At 28.1% G+C, this 25,936-nt stretch overlaps 1 protein-coding gene across 1 annotated transcript in view; it reads left to right on the top strand.

Moving 5' to 3' along the window:
• Positions 1-3,995: 3,995 nt before the first annotated feature.
• LOC129960427 (protein quiver-like) overlaps positions 3,996-25,936 on the top strand; it is an 87,412-nt gene continuing 65,471 nt past the window's right edge. The window contains exon 1 of the mRNA XM_056073852.1: positions 3,996-4,132. Coding sequence (XP_055929827.1) covers positions 4,066-4,132 — 67 coding nt within the window. The 5' untranslated portion in view covers positions 3,996-4,065. The remainder of the gene's footprint in view (positions 4,133-25,936) is intronic.

The raw sequence follows: 25,936 nt of genomic DNA, 5'->3' as shown, positions 1-25,936 counted from the left end.
ATAGCGTTCCTTATTTTGATTTAGTCAAAATCTGATGCAATATTATGTTTTTGGGGAAAAGACCATCTACGAAATTTTACTATCTCGCTTCATTTTTGGGCTTCTATTTCCTTAGACAGGTAAAAAAAAATTTCAAGGTTTTTTTTTTTTTTAAACTTCAAGAAGGTCTAAAACATGAAGTTTTTGTATATTCAAGGGGTAAAATTATTAGACGATTAAAGTACTTTTAAAAGATTATACACTTCATATACGAGAAATAATGATTTAATTCTATGGAATAAAAGAAAAAAAAAACATGTTGATTCGGATGATTAATTCTTCATCACCGTAAATATTCCCCGTATGCAGTTATTTTAATCAGATAACACCTTCTGCGAATTGCCCATTATTTCTGTTATTTAAAATCCTAAACTTACTTTTATCCTATTAGTTAGATTAAAATATTGCTGAAATCTGTAATATCTGTATTATAAAAAAAGTGCTTCTCAGTTTCATGAATATCTTATCTGATTAACAATTGTTTCAACTTGAAAATAAAATTGCATCTTTTATATAAAGGCTGATAAATTCATGAGCTTAAAATGCCTGTATACGAATTAGTTTTTTATTAATGAAATAAAATTCTCTTAAAAATATTGGACCAATGAATTTTATTCACCATAAAAATTTCTGGGTGGTATTTAAAAAATTTAGGGCTCGATTAACTACAAAGGTGGATTCGAAAATATTTTGAAAGGTACTGAAATGCCCAAATTTCCAGTATAAAGATCGTAATATTAGAATTTCACAATGAAAATTCATGCTAAATATCAATCTGAATCGCGTTTGGTTAATTCTTTTAGAATCTCAATGATATAAAATGAAAGAAATTCCACTTTTGGCTTTTAGCAATCTGAGATGCACGATAAATCTTTAGTGGAATTAGATTACAAATCTCGAGTTTTCCGGTCCCGCAGCTGAGACATTCCACTTGGCAACCAGGGCATTAGGCGTATGTAAGAAATTTCTCCAAGATATCTACTCCTAAGCAATCAACCATTTAATTACTATGAATGACTTATACTTTCTCATGTAAGAATGATATAAAGACTCGAGATTGCGACAAATAATTTCGGTTCAAATACTTCTAAGTACAAAAAAGGCATTTTTTTTAAAAATTTTGCTTATTTAACTGCGAATATGATAGTTAAAAGCACAATCGGCTATGAACTGATTGCAGAAATATCGTGAATCTATTATGAATTTCGGGTATCAATCTATGAAAATGTTTTTATCTGCCAGTGTTATGTAAGAGCGATAACTAAAAAACACAAGCTAGATGAATGCCGGTCGAACAAACTTCCTCAATCACGTGACCCTAGTTGAAATCTTTCAAAGAAGTGGAATGGACCGAAAGATATACGAAATCTTAATGCTTTATTTTGATATGTTCGACACACGATTCCACCGAAGAACCGTCTTGTAAGCGGGTTTGGTACACGTTAAATCCGTCGTCGCCAACTGTACTCTCGCTGGTGAAAGTTTGGAGAAGGAGTGCCAGCTCAGGTGTCATCCTCGTCATCAGACCATGGTTCAAAATTATGAAATCCTTCCCAAAATAGCCCTAGGGTTCCTTTATTACGGGGCGTTAATATAAACTAACTATACTGGTTTATATAGATTTTTTCCCCTTTAAGATATTTCTCCATGACATCTTTTGTTAAATATCCATATTTTTTTCAGCTACATATAATAAAATACCAGATTTTGTATTGAAATTATTTTTAACTGTTCATGATACATTTTTTATGACAAAATGCATCTGACAACCGGGAGCATTAGTTTGGGCATCCATCCCCTTTCAGTTCAGTTACTTGATCTCTTTAATTAATTTGTAGAAAACATTCTTACTCTAAGGTTACAAACTTCAAAAAAAAAAAAAAAATTCTAATTCTTCAGTTTCTGTGGAAACCATTTATAATGTTTATCCTTAATATTTTCTTTATATGTAGAAGCCGCCAAATTTGATGAGAAAATTAAATCGAGCTTTTTTCTAGAAATTCTATTACCCCCTCCCCCTGTCGGACTTTAGTTGCGAGATACTTTTTAATCCTCCTTTGGAACGAAATCAGACGTTTGTAATCTTGAACAAATCAGTTAATTCACCTGATCACATATTAGATTTGCAGATGTTTTTCTAAAAACTTACTAACACCTCGCCTGCTAAGAAATTGGGGGGAAAATAAAGAAATAAATGAAATTTCTTCTTCACTGCATGCTTTCACTTTTGGAGTTCAATTGCGTGACCCGTTTGAATCCTTTGTTTGGATCTAGCTTAGAAGTAATGATATCCAAAAAAATTGCCTATTTTTCTGACCATGAAAAAAACCAATTACTGAACGTTTTCCTAAATAATTTCTTTCTGTGTCAACAGTTACAAAATTTGAAGCAAAAAAAAAAAAAATAATAATAATAATAATGAATAAACTATTATCATATGCATGTTTTTGTCTTCTTAGAGTTCAAGAATCTGGCAGTTCCAAGAATGGTCTCCTTTGATTGAGCGAGATTTAAAATATGAAGTTTCATTCAAATCTTGTGACCGAATTTGTCGATGATTATAATACTTTCGCTTCATATACCTAGTATACAAGAAAATAAAAATTTTGATTTAAGTGATTTTTTTGCCCATATTAGAACAGTTTCGGTTAGTATTTTGTATAAATATCTTAAAATAAAAGCAGTCACATTGACTGCAACGCCATTTTTTAAATCATAAGAATTTTTTGGTAGAATTAAATGTTAAAACAGGAATTTATATTAAATAAATAAACGGGAACTTCTTTCGCAAGTATGTTCTTGTCCTTTCAGAGTTCAAGAGTGACTTTTTCAGTTGAAATCAAGGGGTTAAGAATAGATTTTTTTATTCTTCTGATCAAGAATTAAATTATATTTGTCTCAATATTTTCTTCACATCCCGATGGCTACAGAATTGTTCTAATTTTTTAATAATGTTTTTTTCCAATAAAATGTGCTTGCCCCCGTGAAATTCAAGGGTCTGACCCCTTTGAATTAATTTATGGCAAAATGTTCTTATTCCTCAAATCATGAATAGAACTAGATTAATTTAATTTCCTTTCATATTGAAGGTTGCAAAATCCTTCGAAAAAAAAATCGATCAACGAAGCTTTCTTTAAACATGTTCTTGTTCTTTGGATTTCAAAAGTTTGACCCCTTTGAATCAATTTACAGATTATTACTTTTGAGAAATTTTCTTATTCCTCAAATTATGAATATATCTATGTTAATTTAATTTCCTTACATATTGAAGATTGGAAAGTCCCTCGGAAAAAAAAAAAGAAACGATAATCGAAGCTCCTTTAAGCTTGTTTTGAATTGAATAAACAAATTAATTTTTTTATTCTTCAGATTATGAATAAAACCATGTTAATTTAATTTCCTTACATATTGAAAATGGAAAAGTTCCTAGGGAATAAATAATAATAATAATAATAATAATAAACGGTAAACGAAGCCCCTTTAAGCTTGTTTTTGTCCTTTGGTATTCAAAAGTCCGACCCCTTTGAATCAATTTACGCATTATTACCTTTCAGAAATTCTTTTATTCTTCACATTATGAATAAAACTATGTTAATTTAATTTCCTTACATACTGAAATTAAATCCCTCAGGAAAAAAACATAAGCGAAGCTTATTTAAGCATATTCTTGACCTTTGGAGTTCAAAAGTCTGACCCCTTTGAAAAAATTCCCTCTGAGATTCCCTCTGAGAAATTTTCTTATTCCTCAAATCATGAATAAAACTATATTAATTTAATTTCCTTACATACTGAAGGTGGCGAAGTTTCTCTGGGGAAAAAAGAAATAAACGAAGCTCCTTTAAGCATGTTCTCGTCCTTTAGATTACAAAAGTCTGACCCCTTTGAATCCTTTTGTTGTGATCGAGCCGAAAGAAGACTTGTTGGATTGGTAGATCCCGGGCGAGGTGGCGCTTGCGCCGTTTCGTTCTCTTCCATTGACGTCCCCTTCGTGAGCCCCATATTGGAGTCTCCCTCAGTAAAGCACGGATGGTGATCGGTCGACTCCAGCGCTTCCTCCCCCGCCTGTCGGGGATCTTCTGGATCGCTCTCTCAGGTACTCATCCCATGCCCACACATACGAAGGTATTGCGTAAACACTAACACTCGCAACAGAACAGGCAGTTTTTCGCGAAGCTTGACTAAATAACACTCGACAGAAAAAACAAGGCATTTATATGCAGCGCGCATTAAATAATGCTTTTCGCATGCCTTCGGAAACATGACTTTTAAAAAACATCGTGGAGAGGCTATAAGTGCAGTAGGGGAAGGGTTATGACAATGAATGAAGTGTCGTTGTTTATTGTTTCTTACTGGCGGAATTTTTATAATAAATAAGAATTTGTTTGAGAAAAATATCAACAGGAAACTGTTTCGGTTGCTCGGTTATTTGTTTAGTTTTATTAGATGTGCAAACAGCCACTGTGCACGCTTTTAAATGCATTGTTAAAATTACGCACGCTTTTAAACGGAAAGTTAATAATTGTTTCTTAATACCTTCGTATTTTTGGGCGCATACATTAAATTTTATCATAATATTGCAAGTTTTCATTCAAAAAAAATTTTGAGTACTGAAAAAAGAATTATTTATGCGTTAGAAAGTCTCCCAGTATAACAAATATTTTTTGTATAAGTTATTTATGCATAATAATATGTATAATTTCGAAAAAAAATTCTATAATAATACTACAATAATGATGACAGTATATTAATTAATGAATGGGGTTAATTTTTGAAGTTTATAGAGGAAAAGATAAGGAATTTACATTTATAATTAGAAATCAAGTCTATATGTTAATTTCATGGCTTCATTCTCATTGTATACAAGAATCTTGCATTCAGAATTATTTTCTTTAAATTCTGAAGTGTTTTGAATATTTTTCCATAAAATATTTCGCTAAAGATAATTTTCTATTTAATGAAATAATCGACACAGTGTTATAAGATGTTTATATTTAATGACTTAAAAATAATATGCTTCTTTGATAAATGGATAAAAGTACTGTTTTGCATAGTGTGCTGTTTCTAGTTTTCATCCAAAATTTATAGAGATTTCCAATATTTTTTTTATATATTCATATAGCAATTCTCGATAATACTAGTTTGTAAATAATGTTTTATATGATTTTTCCAAACTCTTTATTATTTAAAGGTTACGTAGCTTATATTTTTTGTTGCTTAAGATACAATTCCAATTCGCTTACATTTTTATTTATACGTTTCTATAAAAATAAGTTTTCAGGTGTTTTTGATGAAATCTTAAATGTTTAAAATTAGTTCTGGTTTCTTGGATTTGACATGGTTATTTTTCAACATTTAAAAGTAGACTTTTGTATTAATGTTATTTTCTGGTAATGTCTCTGAGCTATTATTTCCTGAATAATTATTCATTCTTCCAACAGGAATGATTTTTTTCTTAATATTATTTTTTTCCTTCAAGAAATTACTTTTTGAGATTGGATCTTGAATAATCATTATTTTTACTTTTTGTTCTAAGTAGAAATACATTCCTGGGTTTTGTTTTATTACTAATTTTGCTTGACATTTCGCAGTACATTAAATATAGTGGATCTATCATCTGTATTAGATGCGACAGTTAAAATTTCGAATAAATAGCTTGAAAGCTTTGAAATTAATCTGATTTTTTTTTTTATTTTAATCAGAAACTTTTATTCTTTTGAAGGTGTCATTATAAAATTGCCTTAAACAATTTTTCTCTAAAGCTAAATTTGATGGTTGGGTTTGTTCAGTTTCGAAAACTTTCACCACACAAAAAAATAATTATTTGAACAGATAAATCATTGCAAAGTTTGGAACTAATCCTCCTTATTACGTGCAATTGGGAGATTACCTGTATATTTGCTGGATATAAGCGTTTCTTATTTTTAACGAATCATGTCTGATAGCACGTAATCGTATTTTTAGTATCACGAATGATTGCTTCCTTTCTCTTATGAACGACTCTTTCAGAATTTATCTTATTCTAGAAATTCCTATCATTTTTTTAAAAAAACTTAAATTTAACATATCTGTGATTTTTAGAAAGTAATAATCAGCGAAGATTGTGAGTTTTTTTAGTCTTGTATGTTAAAAAAAAGTTTCCCACCTAAAGCTTCAAAAAGTTTTTTTTCTATTCAGTGTTTATTTATTAGATTGTAGTATAATATAGGACAAATGCTGTCATTTTTCTCTTGTTACACAACTAGAGCTTATGAATCAGCATGAACTATCCATGTCTGCTTATAACGTACAAAACAGAAAAAGGGTAGGCGATTCTACAGCACGTTGAAGTTAGTATATTATATCACTTATTACTGCCCGGTATAAGTCAGAAATAGATTTTTAATAGGCAAACACAGATTATTTAACTTGAGTACTCTTAGAATAGAATTCTACAATACTTTATGATAATGTGATTAAATGAAAAGAAAATCTTTTATCGAATATAATATTCAATAAAAAGTCTTCTTTTCCTTCTACGATTTTCAAATGTAGTATTTTGTTTTTTGTTTTCCATCGCTAATGCATTTTGACTATTCTTCTCAGAATTATTAAATTATTTAGATTAGTACTAGATATACTTTAACGTTATGGAAGAAACTGCAATTCTTTTGTTCAAATTTGTCAGATTAAAAATTGCACGTTGAGAGCATATAGTGTGTTTGATAATATTATCTTACTACGTATCAACACGTTACTACTTTGAAGCAATTTGCCTTTCAACAAGAGATGATTCTGCTGCATAAATCCTTGAAATCAGATAAGAAATGCTATCCGCGCAAAGCTTAAAGGCTTAACTGAATGAGCTAAAGTTTAATGAAAGCTCTAAAAAGCTTAAATGAAAGCTAAAGGATTTAAATTAAATAGAATTGGAAACTGCAATCTGAATATATGAACATAAATAGTAATCTTTACATCGTGAATTCAACAGGTTATTGTTATTTTCGTTGTTTCAAATACACGATTTTCTATTGCTACAAGTTTCATGAGTTGGAAGAAATTTTTACTGGTTGTTTAGAGTATATAGAAGTTAAATTGAAATTCTGATCAACCTATTTAGAGACAACGGGAACCTCTTTGTTTTATGAGCATGAAACTATTCACCTGTCCACTTATTTATAATTACATATAATGAAAAAGAAGGCAGTGTTATCAAAAAAGTGATCCGGAATTTGATTAGAAAGGAGAATAGCATCTTCATGTAGTGACTTTGAGAATTTTGTCGATTTTTGTTTTAAAAGTATCATTTTTTTTTTTCATAAAATGAATGTAATTAGCAAAATCTGATTAAGTTCTTTGCTGTTGATTTAAATGCTCTGATTGCTTTAGAATTGTTATTATTAAGTTTTCTCAGTTAAATATTTTTTAATACACCAAAAAAGATTTATTTGTTAATAAGTGTATATACATATTCAAAGTACTAATTGAAGAAAATAAAATTTCACATAGCACAATTTTGGTTTCAGTTGTTTGTTGGTAATATAAGGCTGCATGGCGAAAGTATAAAAAATTATTTCAATTATAATAGATTTCTAATTATATAACTTTGACAGCATGCTCTAATTTATGAAAATAATAATAATGTTGTACATATTTTTATTCTTTTGAATCATTATACATGCTTAAAATATTAAAGCTTCAAAAATTGTACTTAGAAGTGGGTTATTAAAAGTACGCTTCATATTCATATGCATATCTTTGACGAAATAATTCGAATTAAGGATTCATTACATTCATTACTGTTTCATTTAACAAACGATTCATTCTTTTGATTAATGATTCATTTGGCGAATGAATGGTATTTAAATGAAAACAATTTGCTCTCCACATTTCTTTTATAATCAAAGAGAGGTCAAAAAGATAGTCTAGTAGAATTTTATTTAAAGTTATAAGAATTTATTAAATTATATCGTGCTAGAAACGAAAAATAATGCAGAATAATGTAGACATCATTGCATAGACAAGCAAACATAAATCGAATTGCAACGCTATTTTCAAATAAAATGATATAGGTTTTATATTTTGTTCGGTGACATCAGTAATTGCATTCCGCTTGTCTTCGTCGGCCAGCAACAACATTTGTCAGATACTCGCTCTAAAGAGACATTACACTGATGAAATGGAGACTCTGATTTATGATATTCTTCATATGATTAATAGGCTCTACAACTGAATTAATGTCGGCTTTTTTTAAAAAATAACAACCACTCGTAGACATAAATTTAGTTTGTCTCTCGTTAATCTTAGTATTACATCTATTTCTAATAATATAAGTAAAATGGCTTTTGTCTGCAAATTCTTCTGAAAAATTATATAATGCTTTGGTATTTAGTTTTAGCTACTGAACTGTTAATCGATGTGTAATTCTAGTCATATAATTTAGTAGTAACTCGATTTGTGAGCTAATTTAGGGTTAACTATTAATATGATTAATTCCTTATTTTCAGTCTGCATACCAAGAAAATAATAATCATAAATAAAGGAGTAAAAGAGATAAATAATGTAAAAGCAGATAAAAGAGTTGAAATTCCCTTCCATCTCTTTAAAATGTTATTTTTTAATAATTTTATTTTACATTTCAAATGTGCAATGTAATGTATTTTAGAACGCTTAATAATATTCACAATAGTTGAAAAGAGCGTATTCATAGGTCCCTAGTGTGAACATTCCTATGGCTGCTCTCTTATCTCTTTTTCCAACAGTTTTTTTTTTTGTAATTTTTATTTTCAAACAAAAGTTTTCAGCACGAATTTCATTTCCTGTATTCATTTAAAGAACTATTGCATCACGGATATATTCAAGGAGGTTTTTATATAGCCTATATAGCATGAGCAAATATATTTAACTATATTATAGCACAAATGAAGAAAGCCTTCACATATTTTAAAATAATGTCAGCTTTTTTGGTTAAACAAAAGAGGAACTTAACTTACTCCACAAATATTTCATTAAGTATCGGAATTTAAATAATAGATTTATCCAAGACATCAGAAATGAATGCGTTGATTTCAGGAACTGCATTTCTATTCCGTTGCGGATAATTAATAAGAGTTAATCCCTATTCAACTATGCCAAAGCATGCATAATGAAATATATTGAATGCTTTCATGTTGAAAATATTTATCGGCAGAGAAAGGCATTTACTAATTAATTAGAATTTATCAGCACTCGAAAGCATTTGGATAATTAATTCCGTATACTGATATTTAATACGAATTCTTATTAGAAATTAGTATGTCCTAATTTGTTCCAAGTAATGTTACGAGTTCATAACAACTGTCATTACTGCGGTGAAACATTCGAATTAAGTATCCATTCTGTCCACAATTCATAGAATCGTGGATTGTTTTCGTATAAGTATTTGAAATAAAGATTGTCTTTTTTAAAATCTATATTTCTATTATTGAATTATTATTATAAACATGTTTATTTTTTATTCAAAATTAACTTAATAAAATATTATTAAGGTACATATTCTTAAAAAAGAATCTCTACCTGAATTTGCAGTTTTGATACGTAGACACATCATGTATAGAGATAATTCAATCATTTAGAGGCAGTTTACTATATGTAGTATTCCAACAGCTTTTTTTAAATATATTGGTTGATAAAGTGAAATTAGCATGTCAAAATTAAGTTCTATTTTTGTTAACATATACGTAACTTAAATCTTTTGCTTATAAAGATATTTTATCTTTCTGTCTTAGTTATAGGTACCATAGATAGATTCTTATTACTTTACATTACTTATTCTTATTACTTTACATTTTAAACATCGTTTCTCAAAATGCAAAGTGACCAAAATTATAAATTTATATAAAAACATTTCCCTCTTAAATGATTAATTTTATATTTGTTCCACTCATCTTCAAATTAGTTACTATAAATTATATTTTTAAACTTTATAATCTCTTTGGTTTAAGAAAAACGAAAATTATTAAACGTAATAAAATAACTAAATGCAATTTGGTTTTGATGGTAATAGTTGCACTGAATTTTAATAGGCCTGCCATCTAAATTCTACATTGAGATGAAATAATAGAATCATACTTCAACTTATTGTACATTCACCCTATTTCTAAACTGTACCAGTTACAACAACATCGCATAACTATCACAACCACCTTGATTTGAGAATATAAATTTCCTTTTCTATATTCTAAATAAGTTTAAACGATTTCTCTTATACTTTTATAATACTTAATCCATTTTAGTTGCAAAAGAATTTCGCGATTTCATAAAAGAAAAAAATCACTTTTTGATCCTCAGGCCACAGTTTCAATGTCCACTGTGCTTTTAGGATCAAAAAGAAATTTTTTCATCTAACACCTTCAATGTCAAAAGCTGATAGAATTGTAACTTTTTTATTTTAGTCATTTAATATAGAATATCAACAAATGTTAGGAAAAGGGAATTTTAACTGCCTTTAAACGTTTGTTCCCTTTAGGCATTCTTTGTCGTTATTGTGGATAGATAGACAGATGTTTTAAATATGTTTTTAGTATTTTCTTTAGATGGAGTTTTATGATTTTATCTAAACTTTAAAATGTCCTGTAAGTCTCGTATATTTGGCTCCAGCTTTGAAGCTTTACAACTATGTTATATAAACACATATTGATGAAAGTTTGCATACACAAATAATTTATGAATATTATTTTTTGAATTGAGGATCTCGTGTATTATTATTTCGAATTCCTAAAGAAAAATTGTTTAATTCTAGAGTTAAAGCTAGAAATGTAATTTCAGTAAAAGTTATTTCAATCTTTCTAAACTACCCTTACTTCTTTCAAAGAAATATTATCCATTAAGAAAATAAAGTTGTTACACAAAACAACTTGACTCAAAGTATTAAGTTTAATCATATAATACATTTTGAAATTAAATTTTTAAGTGAATTTCAGGTTTTTGATATGAAATATGCGATTCGTAAGAAATTATTAACATATGCTTAGTTACCTTTTTTTAAAATTTAAAAACCTTTTATAACATTCACATTTCAATTGCAGGAAAGCAAATAATAGTATTAAGAACAAAAACTTTGAATACTGAAAGTATAATAAATAAACTTTAGGAATTCTTATGACTGTAAATTTTAATGTATGATATTTCTCTATACGACCTACATTAACTAATGTATATACATAACCTCTTTGTTTAAGTCTCTTAAAATTTATGGTTTATTTGAATCTTGTAATTTTTCTTTAAATTCTCTAGAGAATTCACTTTTACGATAATACATTTCATGCTTAGCAAACAATTTAGCTACAGTGAAGCTACTTCGTTAACATATTAAATATATGCAATACTGATTATAATGTTAATGTACTTGCATATCTTTTCTGAGACAATGTAAATGGGCGAGACGTTGAAATTATTGTATTCGAACAATTCTAACTTTAATTGAGGAAAATAATGTGATTCTCCTGATGAGTTCAAATAAAAGCGAAAAGTCTTTCGATAATAACAATTTCTGAACAAAGTATGTAAATTTCTTTCACAGAAATTAATAGAAATATTTCCTGTAATCAAAACTTTGTTCAAAACTATCCTCTCATTCATAATTCTTAATTTATAAAATGAAATTATTAGTATGTCATAAAATTCAATGCATTTTACACTGTTGTCATCGATAATATGTATCATACTATCCAACAATGCATGTATTTGACTTCAAAATCCTGATCTATGAATTTCCAGGGATCTATTCAAAATATCCTTTTCATAAAGAGAATTCTCTAGATTCTGGTTGAATTAAGAGAACATGCCTAATCTAGGAATTTCTCAATAAGCTTTAGATCTATCCAAATATTCTATGCAACTTCCATAATACTTGTTTCATATATAATAGAAAAACCTTAAAGCTATTTTAGATTTTACTCTTTCTAAGAGTAATCCAGAATCTTTTGCAAAGAAATTTAGTATACGTATTTGATATTTTGCTTGTCAAGGAAGAATAATAAGGCATAAATTTTCCCAATGAGGTTAGAAAGAAAATAAAATCTCTTTATTTAAATATTTCATACATTTGGTTTCTTTTCCTCTATTATTATCAATGCAAAATATATTTTCAATCAGAAAAATTGCGCTCTAACATAACGAAGAAATACAACAAACTAGTCATTACAATAAATCTAAATGGAATAAAATATAAATGAATAAAAATAGATAACTATAAACACACCTGAATTTCCCATTCTTCTATTTTGTATGTGACCATTTCCAGATGCGATACATTATTACAAACAGCATATAGTTGTTAAATTCAGAATTAATGTTCACAGGCCAGTTACATTTGTATGCTACTACATATATTGCAACAACAAAACTCACGCATTTGTTGTGGTGAAAAGCTATCCGATAGCAGGAATCAAGTAAAATCCTATTTTTAAACCAAACAACGCACGCGGTATGATGAATGAAATTGTCATGTTTTTGTTTGCAAATGGGACTTGTTTCTAAGCAATTAAGCCATTCACAAGAAGTGCCATTTCCTTGGACAGGACGATCAATAATTGGATGGCACTCCTAACAGTGACAGGCATTATTATGGTTTTAATGCACGACTTGACATTTTTCACTATGTACATTACGTTTCGTGACATCTGTGCTATGTCTATTACGAAGCTCTAGAGTAAAGCCCTTCAGTTGATGTTTGATGTTTTCCTGAGTATCTACAAATCAAATATGTCAAGCTTAAAGCCTAGCAGGAGCATTATAAATAAAATTTCTGCGGGTCCTAAAATAAAGAAGCCTCTTCATATTTTGATGAATAGTATTAAACAAATGACTGTAAAATTAGCGTTTCCTCATTAATTCTTGGCATTTCTTCCCTGGTACAAAATGTCACTCCCCAGAAGAAATTTGATTGTTGTTTCGAAATGGCGAAAGGAATGAGGATCATGCAGGAGACAATTTTACTTTTGAAAATTTAGTATAAGATCCATTTTATATACACAGAGCCACATACTTCTTAAAATAGTTTTCAAAATCTATTTTCCTTTTTAATAAAAATTTCATGCAAAGAATTTGATAATCTGAGGCAAATGTACGTCAAATCACATTCCAGAAATATATTGCAATGGAAATTTAAATCTGAAAATTTGGTCAGTAAATATTGCATAATTTCAATCAGCCGAGTCTCTTTGAATTCTACTCTTAAACTCATGATTTGACGTAATTCCGTTAATTGTTTAATGTTATGATTAAACAATTAAATAAATTAACTACTTAATGTTAACAATTAATAAAATTAATTACTTAATGTTATGATATTACAATTCAGCTATTTGCTGGTAAACTTGAAGAAAAAAAAAAGATGCTATTTATGAACTACAAATTTCGTATGTTTTCCATGAAAATTTGGTTTTGATAAGTACAGATATTGCTTCTCAACTTGTTAGAAGAATCTCTAGCTCGTGTTCACAGCTTCGTTGTATCCTCTGTTTGTGGTAGGCAGTCAATGAAAAGCCCAGTGATAGATGTTGAACTCGTTCTCGTCTCGTTGTGTTGCTCTCGTTTAATAAAACACTTCTACCCATAATGATCCTTTTATTCTTGTTTTATCTTGGCAAAATCTCTTTGGTAAAATGGGCGAACATATATTTTTGTTAACTCTTGAAGATTGTGCAGTATATTTTCTAATTTATTTTTCCTTTCTCCGTCTAAATATTTTTGTTATTGGTTATTGAGCATATTCATAAATATTCGCAGAATTTAAGCAAGCTAAATAATTTTAAAGCGTCCTTAACATTTCTTTTCAGTGTATAAAATATATGTATAAATTCTGAAATAAAAAAAAGTCCAAAATAAATTCAATATATAAATTCTATGCATAAAAAATAGAGCAGTTGAATTATTAATACACACACACATTTAACGTATTCTCAATACACCATTCTCTCATTCATAGCTTATAAATTTTTATTTTTACAAGGGAGAGTTATAATATATTCATTTTCCTATAAATTGATTTTGGATTGGATTCTAAAACTGAATAAGTAGCTTAACTTTGGCTTGGATATCTTTTTAATATCCTAGAACGAGAATTTTTAACTCATTTTGTTAACTTAACAATACAGTTCTAGTCAGGTTCATTTAATTAGTATTTATCTCAATGCTAAATTTAACTTTAAGCTTACAAAGAATGGTTGGTTGAGTCCTCTTAAATAACTCAAATATTACCATTCTAAGATAAATATTTAATTCTTTTTCTTAATAAGCATGTGTTTCCGGAAGTGGGCGTACTTTTAAAATAGAAATTGCGTCATTTTAATTCATAATTATTTAACAGAAACATTTGTTTCATGGTGCTAATAAATGAGTAAAAGTGTGGTGTTTTTTGTGAAATGATATAGTAAGAATGATTAAAACTTTATCAATGTAGACATTATTTAAGAAAAATTAAGTTTATAAGGTTTTCTCTTTTTTGGATGGAAGTGGTTTATCAAGGTTTTTTTTATATTTGTATAGACATAATTTCATAAAAGGGTCATAAATATTTTATGAAAACTATGCATATTAGTTTAAAATATTTTTTATCTGATTTTTTCTCATTTCCTTCACTAACTTATGTAGAATTACTTAACTGGTATTTCAGAATTAAAAATTATGCAGTGTATCATTAATTTTGTTTATGCGTCATATCGTATTCATTTAAGATTTTTTAAAAATTTATACAGGATTTATTCACAATTTACATGCATTTTTTATTTATTTTTACTGACTTACCTCATTTATTTCTACTCATTTTTACATATAACTTTATTAACTTTTTTTGCTAAGTTAATGTCTTTCTTTACAGTTTAAAATTATTTTTAGAAGATTCTGCGTCGTTTCCCACAACAACATTTTTTAGACTTGCATAACTGGTATTTAAGAAAGAAAAATCATGCATGTAAAAATGATACCTTCTATGCGTAAAGGTGTCTCCCTCATTTTTAATTACTCAAAAAATTAAACTGAATTATTCCTTTTGCGCACATTTTTATTTATTTTTGTTTTCACTTACTTATCTTATTTCATTTAAATAATGAATGCATTTCTTTTCATTTCAAAATCTCCTTTCAACACAAAAAAAGCAAAACTTTAGCATTTTTGGTAAAATAGACATCTTTGTTGACTTTCGTGAAATAGAGATATCCCTCCCTGGAAAATATAAATAAATTCAATCACCTGAGAACATCCATAAGATGTTGGAAAAAAGTTTTACTTTGAAACGAGGTGCAATAAAACCAGAACTACCGTTTAAGAAAACAACAACTAGTATTATTATATTTCTCTAAAACAACACTAACTAAGGAAAACCCTCGTAAATTCACTGAGAAAAAGCAGACCATTGGTTTGGTGGTAAACATAACTAAAAAAAACTCATTCTTTTCGTAAATTGTGAGGCTTTATTTTGGAAAGCTTAACTGCAGTTGCGTTTTCAAACTGGCACTCATTCTGTTCCGCATTTCTAGTTTAAAAAATTGTTTTTAAGGCTGTTCAAACACAACTTCGATTTTTATTTTTGAAAAAAAAAATCTATTTTTGTAATCTTTACAAGGTTTGAGAATGAGTTTACTGTAGAAATAAACATAGTTCTAACCTTCAATGAAAAATTTGTTTTGTTTGTATAATTGAGTCTCAAAGCAAGCAAATGGTTGTACCTTTTATCTTTTTTTTTTTTTCAAGGTGATAGTTAAATTTTTATATAGCTTTTTATGAAAATCGGCATATAAACTGAAAGTTATTCTTAAAGTAATTGCTTATTAGTTGTTAAGGCAGCTATGTTAATTTAAGTCTTCATAAAAAGATTTTCTCCTTGAATAACTGAAAATATTAAGTGATATAAAATTCAGTTTTGCAAATAAGGACTTTTTTATATAGGAAGAAGATACTTCAATATTATTTTGATTGATATTTTAAATCTTTTAGTTAGATAAGTAAAACATCTAATTGGTTAAAGCAAAATATACATTTTGATTTTGAATCGCTTGTCTTGGTATCTATTTTCAGCAGACCATATTTCGGAATTGTTACTTGAAAATAACGCATGTCAAATATAGCAAATTATTGTATCTATGTAAAATACTTCTTATTGCTTCTATTACTTCTTATTGCTTATACTTCGTAAGGTACATCTACTCTCAAATTATGTATGTATATGATATGTGACTGCTGTTACAAAAAGCCATAAACCGCTAATGGTTCCAGTATACTGTATTATTAGAAAACCATATCCAGTTTTACTGTATATGGTTTTCGATATAAAAGCTTATCAAATTTATGAAAACCTCATTGCAACTTCAAGAAAATAGAAACTGAGTTTTTTAAGATATACTCATAATAAATGAAAATAGAGAAAATCTTAATTTGAGCAAAACGAATTGAAATTTTTAAAACAAAATGATTGCTAATAATTCTGACTTAAATAATTATTGATGGAACAACATTTAAAAACTAGAAAAAAAATTCAAATAAATTAATATATTAGAAAATTAGCTTTATATAAAGAAATACAAATTCGTAATTTTTTATTAAAAAAACTGCCAAATTTAGGTGTCTATATAATTTAAGATTATATACGCGCAAATATTCTTTTTAAAGAGGAACGATGGCTCGTATTGAAATCTATTTCAGCCATTTTTGCTGAATTTTCTCTTTTCTTGATCATATTGATTTATGTCTGGAGGGAAAGATTTTCTTCTTTCAATTGCCGACAAATATAAAGGATGGTTAAATGTCAGCTTTGCAGTTTCAAATAGATTTTATACATTGAAGAAATATTTTTTTATGTTTTAGATGAAAAGATGTATCGTTTTTGCAAATTTTTTTATTAAAATAAATTAAAATGTTACTGAATAGAGATAAAATTTCATATGTTACCGAATACTCTCCATTATATTTATTCCTAGCTCATAAATAGCTCTTTTGAAATTTATTTTGATGGTATATTGTTTACTTGCGATATCTAGGCTTAAAATTTTCTGAAAAATGGTTTTGTTTATCACTAGAGATAAACATCCTTTATTAAAATGTATAAAACTCTCTTAATATTGATGAAAATATGTTATATATTTTTGAATAATTTGTTTTGGCATTTATTCTCAGCTCATAAATATCTTAGCTGGTCTGAGTTCTGCTTCAAAATATCTTTTTATTCTGAAATATTTATTTTTGTTGTTCATTAGCTAAAATTCATGAAAAATCAGTTTAATTTGTTAGTTGCAAGAACAAAGGAATACTGAAATATTTCACCAACGAGGACTCCATTTTAATGTTTTTGTATTATCATGGAAAATCATTTTTAATTATCAACAGTTTTTCATTTAGAGGGATATATATAATATAAGCTGCTATACCAACGGCTACGTTTACATTTATTTATTTATTTATTTTCTTACTTTAAGAAAAATGAAAGTATAAATACTTCAAATCGATACAGAAAAATAATAGAATTGATGCACATTACGTCTGAATTCATTTTGAAAAACTGATTAAAAGTCAGAGAAAATAGTATGATAATAAAATTGTTGTCACTATAAAAGTTATTTTTTTGAATTTTAAGATGATAAAAACAAATTTTTTTGCGGTAACTTTTTCCGAAATTACTGCGGGAAAATATAAAATCTCTTAACCTCCATTTCACCCTCTTTTGAAGGATGTAAAGGGTTTTTAATAGTGCAGTTAATCCTTCGAGGTAAAAAGAAACATGTGTGTTAAATTTTGTAGGATACTGGAGGGACGTTGAATTACATTGATTCAATAAGACAGACAAACAAAAGGACATTCAATTATATAATATGTTTGTCTTTCATTTCAGCACATAAATGCACCGACCCTGCTTTTTTGTAAATCAAAAATAATTTGGAAATTTTAAGCATCATTAACATCGTTATGTTTTCCAGTTATTAACATATATATATATTGAAGTTTTTCCTTATGCATTATACACAATATGTTTGTGTATGGTACTCGTTATTGATTCTAGATGACAATACGATATTTTGATATTTTAAAACCGAATTATTCATTGATTAATCAAATTTAATTAAATCCGTTTACATACGAGTGATTCCATGTGTTTTATAATTTGAGAAATGAAATGCGTTAAAGATTTAGTAATATCTATAACAATGAATTAAAGACTAAAAGGTGAAAAAATTAAAATAAAAATTTTTGCTGAATACACTTATAAAAATGCGTTTTTATTAAATTGTTTGTAATTCTGTTGCGCTGTATTTGTATTATTACAAAAATCTAAAGTGCAGTTTTTCTTATTCTTAAATAATTGCACTCGATTTCCATATATTCTATTTCTTAAGGAAATTAAACTGTATATTAATAATAAAGGACGCTTTTGTTGTAATTATTCGCAAGACATGTCTTAAATTCGTCTTATTCAAATAGAGATAGTACCTATGAGCAGTAACTATTTTATTTTAAGTTGCATGCTTATAAAAGTTTTTTCACTTTATTTTATGTCAGCATATCTGTTTAAATCATGGATAGATTTATTTCTATTCAAGTAGCCTTAAAATATTCCGATCGTTTTTGTTTCATTTTGTACAAGATTTTATGTTGGTTGTCTTGTAATTATAATTTGTTGCATCTTCATTACATGAGTAATTCAAAACATATTTTTCTTTCACCACTTCCATAAAAGCAGGCAATCACCCTCTAAAGTAATTGACAAGTGACATTGACCGGACAGCAAAAGCATCGCAATGAATAATTACACCCAGCTGAGCGATGTATAATTACACCCAGCTGAGCGATGTATAATTACACCCATAAGTATTCTTTGGGTATTCCTATATATGAAATCAAAATTATACCTGTAATCAAATATCCATGAATCAATCATTTTAATTTAATTAAATTTCTGCTAAAGGCAATTGGAATAAGACATGAATTTTTCTGTTTTCAAAATGTAGCTCAAAATATAATGCCTATATTTTTCACCCAAACTTGTTTTTCAAACTAAATCAGCGGTGAAACTTAGTTTATCTGTTTATTTGAAAAGTAAAAAAGAAGTAGGCTTGCTTGTTTACTGTTGAATTTTCGTAAGGAGGTTATATTCGCTTGTAACTAATGAAATCAAAGCACCCTCAAAAAGCAAGTTTGTAATTTCTCACATTAATTGAATGGTTGGTACATAAATTAGTTCTCCTTTTCAAAATGTGAATAAGAAACGAAAGATTTCTTTTGTATTGATGAACGACGTTTCAAAGCTGATACTCTGTATAAATTGTTTTAAATTTCAATTTTATTTGCATTCTGTTTATAGTAGTAAGCAAGCAGTGTTATTTATTTATTCATATGGAGACAACATCATTTAATAATCAACGAAATCGAAGCGAGTATGTACGAGCTTTAGGACCGAAGCAAACACTGTTTGCATATATATAGTTTTCGCATGCATTCTTAATTTTTACTCCTGCTTGAGTGACATTGAAACATACTATATTTTATTTAAGTGCTTATAAATATTTTACTATGCAAAGCAGTACATGCAGGATATACCTCATCCGATATTAACCCTAAACTGCGAAATGAGGCATAACTACATCATTCATATTTTCACATCTTTAATCAAGATTTAATCAGCTACAAGATAAGTATTTAGTTCCTATTTGTTCTTAATTTTGATCCTTTCTTTAAAATCAATTTATAAAACTTTCCTTCCAACAAATGAAAATATCTTGAGGGCTTTTTTTTTACTTGATATTGTATTCTTATTGCATGTGTCTTAATATATTTCTTACAGACTAATGTTTGTGATTTTTTTAAATGACATATAAAAATAAATAATTAGATGAAAATTTTGTAAGAAATACTTTTTCTTTCTTTTTTTTCAGTTGTAGAAGGGCATGATTTATCCCGTGATTTTATTATATTCCTGATAATTAGTTGCTGAAATGAATCATGGAATGAGTTCGAAAAATTTGCCAACATACTTTTTTTTTTTCTTATATACCTTACACTTTTGTCGACTGTCTTTTCTCATTGGGACTTAATAGTTAATTTCTAAGAAAATTGAGATAGTTATAGATAGTTATGTATACTTCTATTTGGAAAAATGCTTTAAATGCGCAAAAAATCACATTTTATGTTTTTTAGCAAATAAATGAATTGTAGAAAAAAATTTAAAAATCAAAAATTTTATGCAGCCAACCCTGTTTTCCAATAATTTGAGTAAATTATTCTTGAAGCATTGTTTTAAGCAAAAAATAAAATCAACTTGTCTGCTACCAACCGAAACAGAGCTATAAAGCTTTCAATACGACTAGTTTAGATCATTTTAATAACCGTCTAGAGGAAGATTAGCGAATCAACGGGTGGCTTCCCTAAAGGTTCCCGTTTAGTGGCTCAAAATAATCAAGTCCAAATCTCATAATTCAATCAGTTTCAGTAGTAGGAGAGAACTTATTTGCTTAAAATCGTAGAATGTCAAGATTTTTTTTTATTAAATATTACTAATAGAACCGAGTGATTGTGCAAAAATTCAAACACTGGAATTTTTTAGCAGTACATTTATTGATTCAAAGAATATAAAATATAATCGTTTAAAGAGATTCTGTAATCAGAAGTATATATTTCTAACAGTTTAGAAATTAGCTACTGAACCACGATAGATTGGACTCGTTGAATAAAATCACACAGTTGTTATTTTAAAATAAAATATTTCCCAACATAAACAGTTATTTAAAATTATAACATTGTGCAGCGCCCGTAGAATTCTTATTACTTTTAAAAAATGAATACAAATCCCAGTTTCTTGCGAACAGAAAGATCTAATTTATTCAGCTCTGATAAATCAGTGCCAAACATACTCTTCAGAGTATAAATTCTACTTGAGCTCCATGAACTTAATTACTAAATTACACCTTCGGTCTGTGAAAGCTGTTATTTAAAAATAAATCTTATCTAAGCTATTATTTAAAAGTATAACATTGTGTAGCGCACATAGGATTCTTACTGTACATCTAAAATGTCGACAAATCCCAGTTCTTGCGAACAGAAAGATACGTTTTGTTGAATTTTATCACTAACTTATTCAGCTTTGATAAATCAGAGCCAAGCACAATCTTCCGAGTATAAATTTCCGATTGAGCTCCATGAGCTTGATTACTAAATTATGTCTTCTGTTCGTGAAAGCATTGACAGTGACAAATTGACCGAGACCCTTATCTGAGCATAAAGGAGCGTCGTGTTTCTTTGCGATTGCGCATTAACGCCGCGGATGAATCAATTCCCGCGATGGAAGTCAGACAAAAGACGCACACTTTTCACGCATTAGTGAAAGAGTGCTTACTCCCATTTTTTGACTTCATATTGTGATAAGAGAATAAAGGGTAGTATTAATTTGAAAACTTATGATGTAAGGTAATTTTTATCTACCACTGACATTTGTGAAGCACCTCCCCCCCCCCTTTACCCCATAAATTTAGTAAGATACGTGAAACCTTTGCACAGCATCGTTTGATAATATATTTTAATAGAATTTTCCTAAATACATTATCGCTTTAATAATATATTTTGAAAACTTCCCTAGCAGTTGTCTTTATAATTAAATGCTAAAAGTAAGATGATCTTAACCAAGAAAAGTTTTTTAAAACACAATTTTACAAGTGTATTTAACAGCTGAATTATTTTCATAAGGTAATGAAAAAATAATTTTTAATCTTGAAAAGCTAATGCCAGTGGAATGGAATTGAAATTTACCTTAATGTAGTTAGTTAATGATTAAGTGATAGTTAAGTTCTGAAAATATTAAAATGATGCATTGTTATTAAGGATTCTCAAGTGTATAAAAATTCGATGCTCCTAGCATTTCAGAAAGTGAGTGAAAATTAATTTATAAAATTCCATCTTCAAAAATATATTTTAAGTCAAGTTAAACAAAAGTGTATAATTTTTTTTAATGCAATCAATCATCCGATCAGGCAATATTCAAAAATTGCGCTAGCATTCCAACAACAGTGTATTCTGAAAACAGTTCCATGATAATAGTTATTGGTAAAAGCAATCAGCTACTTTTTATGTCAATATCTTTATCAGAAATCTAAAAAAAGACGTGAAAGTTAATCCTTTATTCAAAAGGCAGTGGACGCGGGATTAGTAAGACAAAAGACTAATTGCGCTGCAGCAAATTCATCACAAAATATTTACCATCTCTAGCAAATAGAAATCTCGATGCTGCTTTAATCCATTTGCTTATAGATTTTCAAATGATTTGCTAATTTCGTTATTACTTAAAAAACAAGAACCAAAATATTCACAATTAAAAACAGGTCTTTGCTAGTCCTCAAGATTTATACTTCTTTCGAATAACTTAAACATTACCAAACTATTTATTTAATGAGAACCCTCATTCTTCAATTTTCTCAGTTTAAAAATTTATTAGATCCTATCTATCTTTTAATCAACAGATTTTAAATACAGTCAAAAGGCTTGTTATATATTTTTCCCTGTAATCTACAATTACTGTATAAATAAATTTGTACTGTACAATACACTTATATTGCTGTTCCAAGATATCTCAATTTCTTGAAATATTAATTTTAACGCAGTAATAAATACAATGGTTCTTCAGCCACAAGATTTTGATTAAAAAGATGATAAGGTTTTCAAGAAAAACAACTTGAGTACTCTTTATGGAGCACGAATTTTTCTGCTATGCTGTTTTCATTGTGATAATTAAAAAGATTAAATCAACATGGGGTGAATTAAGAGTGTTATAAGAGGGTTGAATGTTCATACATTTTTCGCTTGAAAGAAGACCACTGTTATATGAAAAACTGAAGAGAATCGTTCAAAGCTTGCCTATTTGCTTAAGAATAATAGAGCAAGTCAAGAGCAATAACAGAGTCTGCAAGGTAGCCAGACTGCTTTGACAAGTGGTTAATGCAGAAACCTAAATTGTAGCAATGCTTCTAAATGAAACGTATTTGATTTTAAATCTTTAAAGCCAAAAAAAAAAAAAAATTGTATTATGGTACTTTTTCCCCCCGAGAAATGGATATGAAATAAAATGTAAGAAAAGGAAATTTAGAAATTCGATTCTTTATTTCTAACCCATTTACATCTTTTTAATATTCTTTTTAGAAATACAGCGCCGCGACATCTGAAAGCGAGCTGTAATTCAAATTTCGTCACTTCAAAGTTAATCAACTATTGCCAAAGGCGCTCTAGATAAATAATCTGTTTAAGCATTAGTTCTCGCTCTCCCACTTCTGCTAACGGGGAAGTATGAAATCATATTTACACAGTCTGGACTCGTTCCGTTTAAATTTGGATTACAAATGATTTCGTCGCTACAGAGATGATTGCTTGAGAGTGTTACAGAAAATGAAAATTCTGAATGTCCTTTCTCCCCTTCGCAAATATTTCTTCAACAACACATTTCTCTTGCAGTAAAAATACAAAAAAAAATCTTCTTATAATAAGAGTAATGAAGAATTTTGTAAAATAAACAAGAGAAATGAAAGCTTTAGGATGAAATGTTTTCTGATATTAATATTCTTATATTACTCTTGAGAACATACGATTATTTTTGAGACTTCTTTTAAAGTCATTTTTTGCTTTTCCTTTTGAAGCTTGTTTAATTTTCTTTTTTTTTAAATCATGTTATTAAAACAAATATCGCAAATATCCCCGCATAAACTTGCGAATTATAAAAAAAAAATCTCTGCAAATTAATCATTTCTGTTATTTTTTATGACACATAGCTATTGTATACATAAGCCGCCATCTGTTGTTTATGCAAGTAGTGGAAATTTCAGTTATTTTTAAAAAAGAAAACGATTTATTTGCTAATGATAAATAACAGCTGAAAAAACAGTAAAAAATAACGAGTGAAATAGTTCAACTGAACTTATTTGCTTTTACAGATAGTTTTTCTAATTCATTTTCGAAATGATGTTCGTATTTACAACGATAGCCTTTTTTTATCATATTTTTGTGCTAACGAATACGATTCATAATGAAAAAAATAGCTACTGACAACTGTTTGATATTTATTTACCTGAAAAGAGAAAAAAAAATCTATTTTCGTTTCCTCTCATTAGCTGTTATTTCTAACAGTTGGACTTATTTTTACACTTCGTTAGAGCATACAACCCATTTAATAAAATCTCAGAAATGAAGAGAAAATATAAAACTTACAAATCAGGCAAATTTGATAGCTTTTTGAAATATAGTTTAAAAGCAGTCACATTCATTTAAACGTAATGGAACAATATATTAATAATGAATCAAAATTTAGGAAATTTATAAAAATATTCTCAAATTTAAAACTTTTATAAATAGAAAAAATAAATAGAAATAGAAAACTTTTTCGTAATAAAACGTGTTAAATGGATGTTTTCGAATTCGTCTTTCTCTATCAGAATATTTTGTTAAAATAATTTTTTCTTTCTTTTTCATATTCGAAAACTCATTACCTAAAAATAATACCGAGGTTCAAATTGGAATGTTTTAAATGTATTATAAAAAGAATACTTTACAAAGACAACATTTTAATACCTATTCGAAGGCTGTTTTTAACGGAGCGCATGATTTTTATGTGTGGTTAGAAGGACTATACGCCTGTCCCTGATTTCCAATTCTACAAATGGGAGAACGTTTCACCTTGATGTATTTAATCTACATCGTGTCTATGCACACGGCGAAATTTTGTTGTTGTCAGATCTTATATCCGTGGTCTGAGATCTGATATTATTTGACCTAATACACCAAAGAAAAAATTATAAAAATAATTTACTATGCGCAGTTCCATGTCCATCGTTAGTGTTGTTCTTGGATTTTATTAGTAGTTCATAAATATAACTTCTTTATAAGTTCTTCAGTAAACAAATCACTCCAATTTATTTTCATTTTCAAAAGAACGCAAAAAATATTAAAATTAATTTCTAATTCGCTTCCAATTTTAAAATTGAGACGAAGACATCAGCATATATTCTGAAAACAAAAACAATTTTCATTATGTATCGAAATATATCGCGTACAGCATCCTTTTTATTCAAGAAAATAAATTAAATGGCAATTTAATTTATTTTCTTGAAATGAAATAAATAATAATTTCAGTAAAAAGTAAAAATAATTTCGGACGAAATGAGTCAAGTGCATATGTTTTATTAAATACATATCATTCAAATGGTGAAGACATTTTCTAAACCTTTTCGACGTGATTATTTTTTAAATCAGAAAAAGTTATCTAAAAACTTTCTCTGTATTTGTATGAGAGTATGTACACATGAGTTTTGTATTTCATAAAATAGTGAAGAAAACTGATTATATATTTTGGACATCTTTTTGAAAACAGATCAAAGCAAAAAAATTGATAATGAACTACAATATCAATAACAGGATCTTATGCTAAATTTTATTTTACTAAGAATAATTTTTCAAGAATCATGTTTACAGACGTAGGAAAGTACAGACCATTGAACGGACATGGTTCAAAATCTTATATATATCTGCATTTTAAATACTAAAGATAAGTATTCCATTTTATCTATCAAACTTCTTTCGTTTTATAGTTGTCGCACCAACTTGATTTCAGACAGATCATCATGCATACTTCCTGCAAATGAATTTCTTTCGAAATTTGAAATATATCTACAAATTTAGTGTTAAGTCTACATCAAACTTCATCTGTGTAGCTTTTGAGTTAACGTGTTCACACACAGACGTAATTACAAAAATTAGTCTGTGGGATTCAGTGAGGTCTGAAAACCGGAGATTGGTCAAACTCTCAAGTTTGAATCCTTAGTATATTTCTTATACCAGAAAGCGAAAAAGTTTAAAAATTCTTCGTTGTTCGTTTATTTTGAAGAAAAAGAATTGCAATAGATCTTGCTCGAGAAACATGGTA

This window comes from Argiope bruennichi, chromosome X2 (assembly GCF_947563725.1).
Source record: "Argiope bruennichi chromosome X2, qqArgBrue1.1, whole genome shotgun sequence".
NCBI classification, from domain to species: Eukaryota; Metazoa; Arthropoda; class Arachnida; order Araneae; family Araneidae; genus Argiope; species Argiope bruennichi.
The sequence above is the reverse complement of the archived record's forward strand: the minus strand, read 5'-3'. Positions and strand labels throughout refer to the sequence as shown.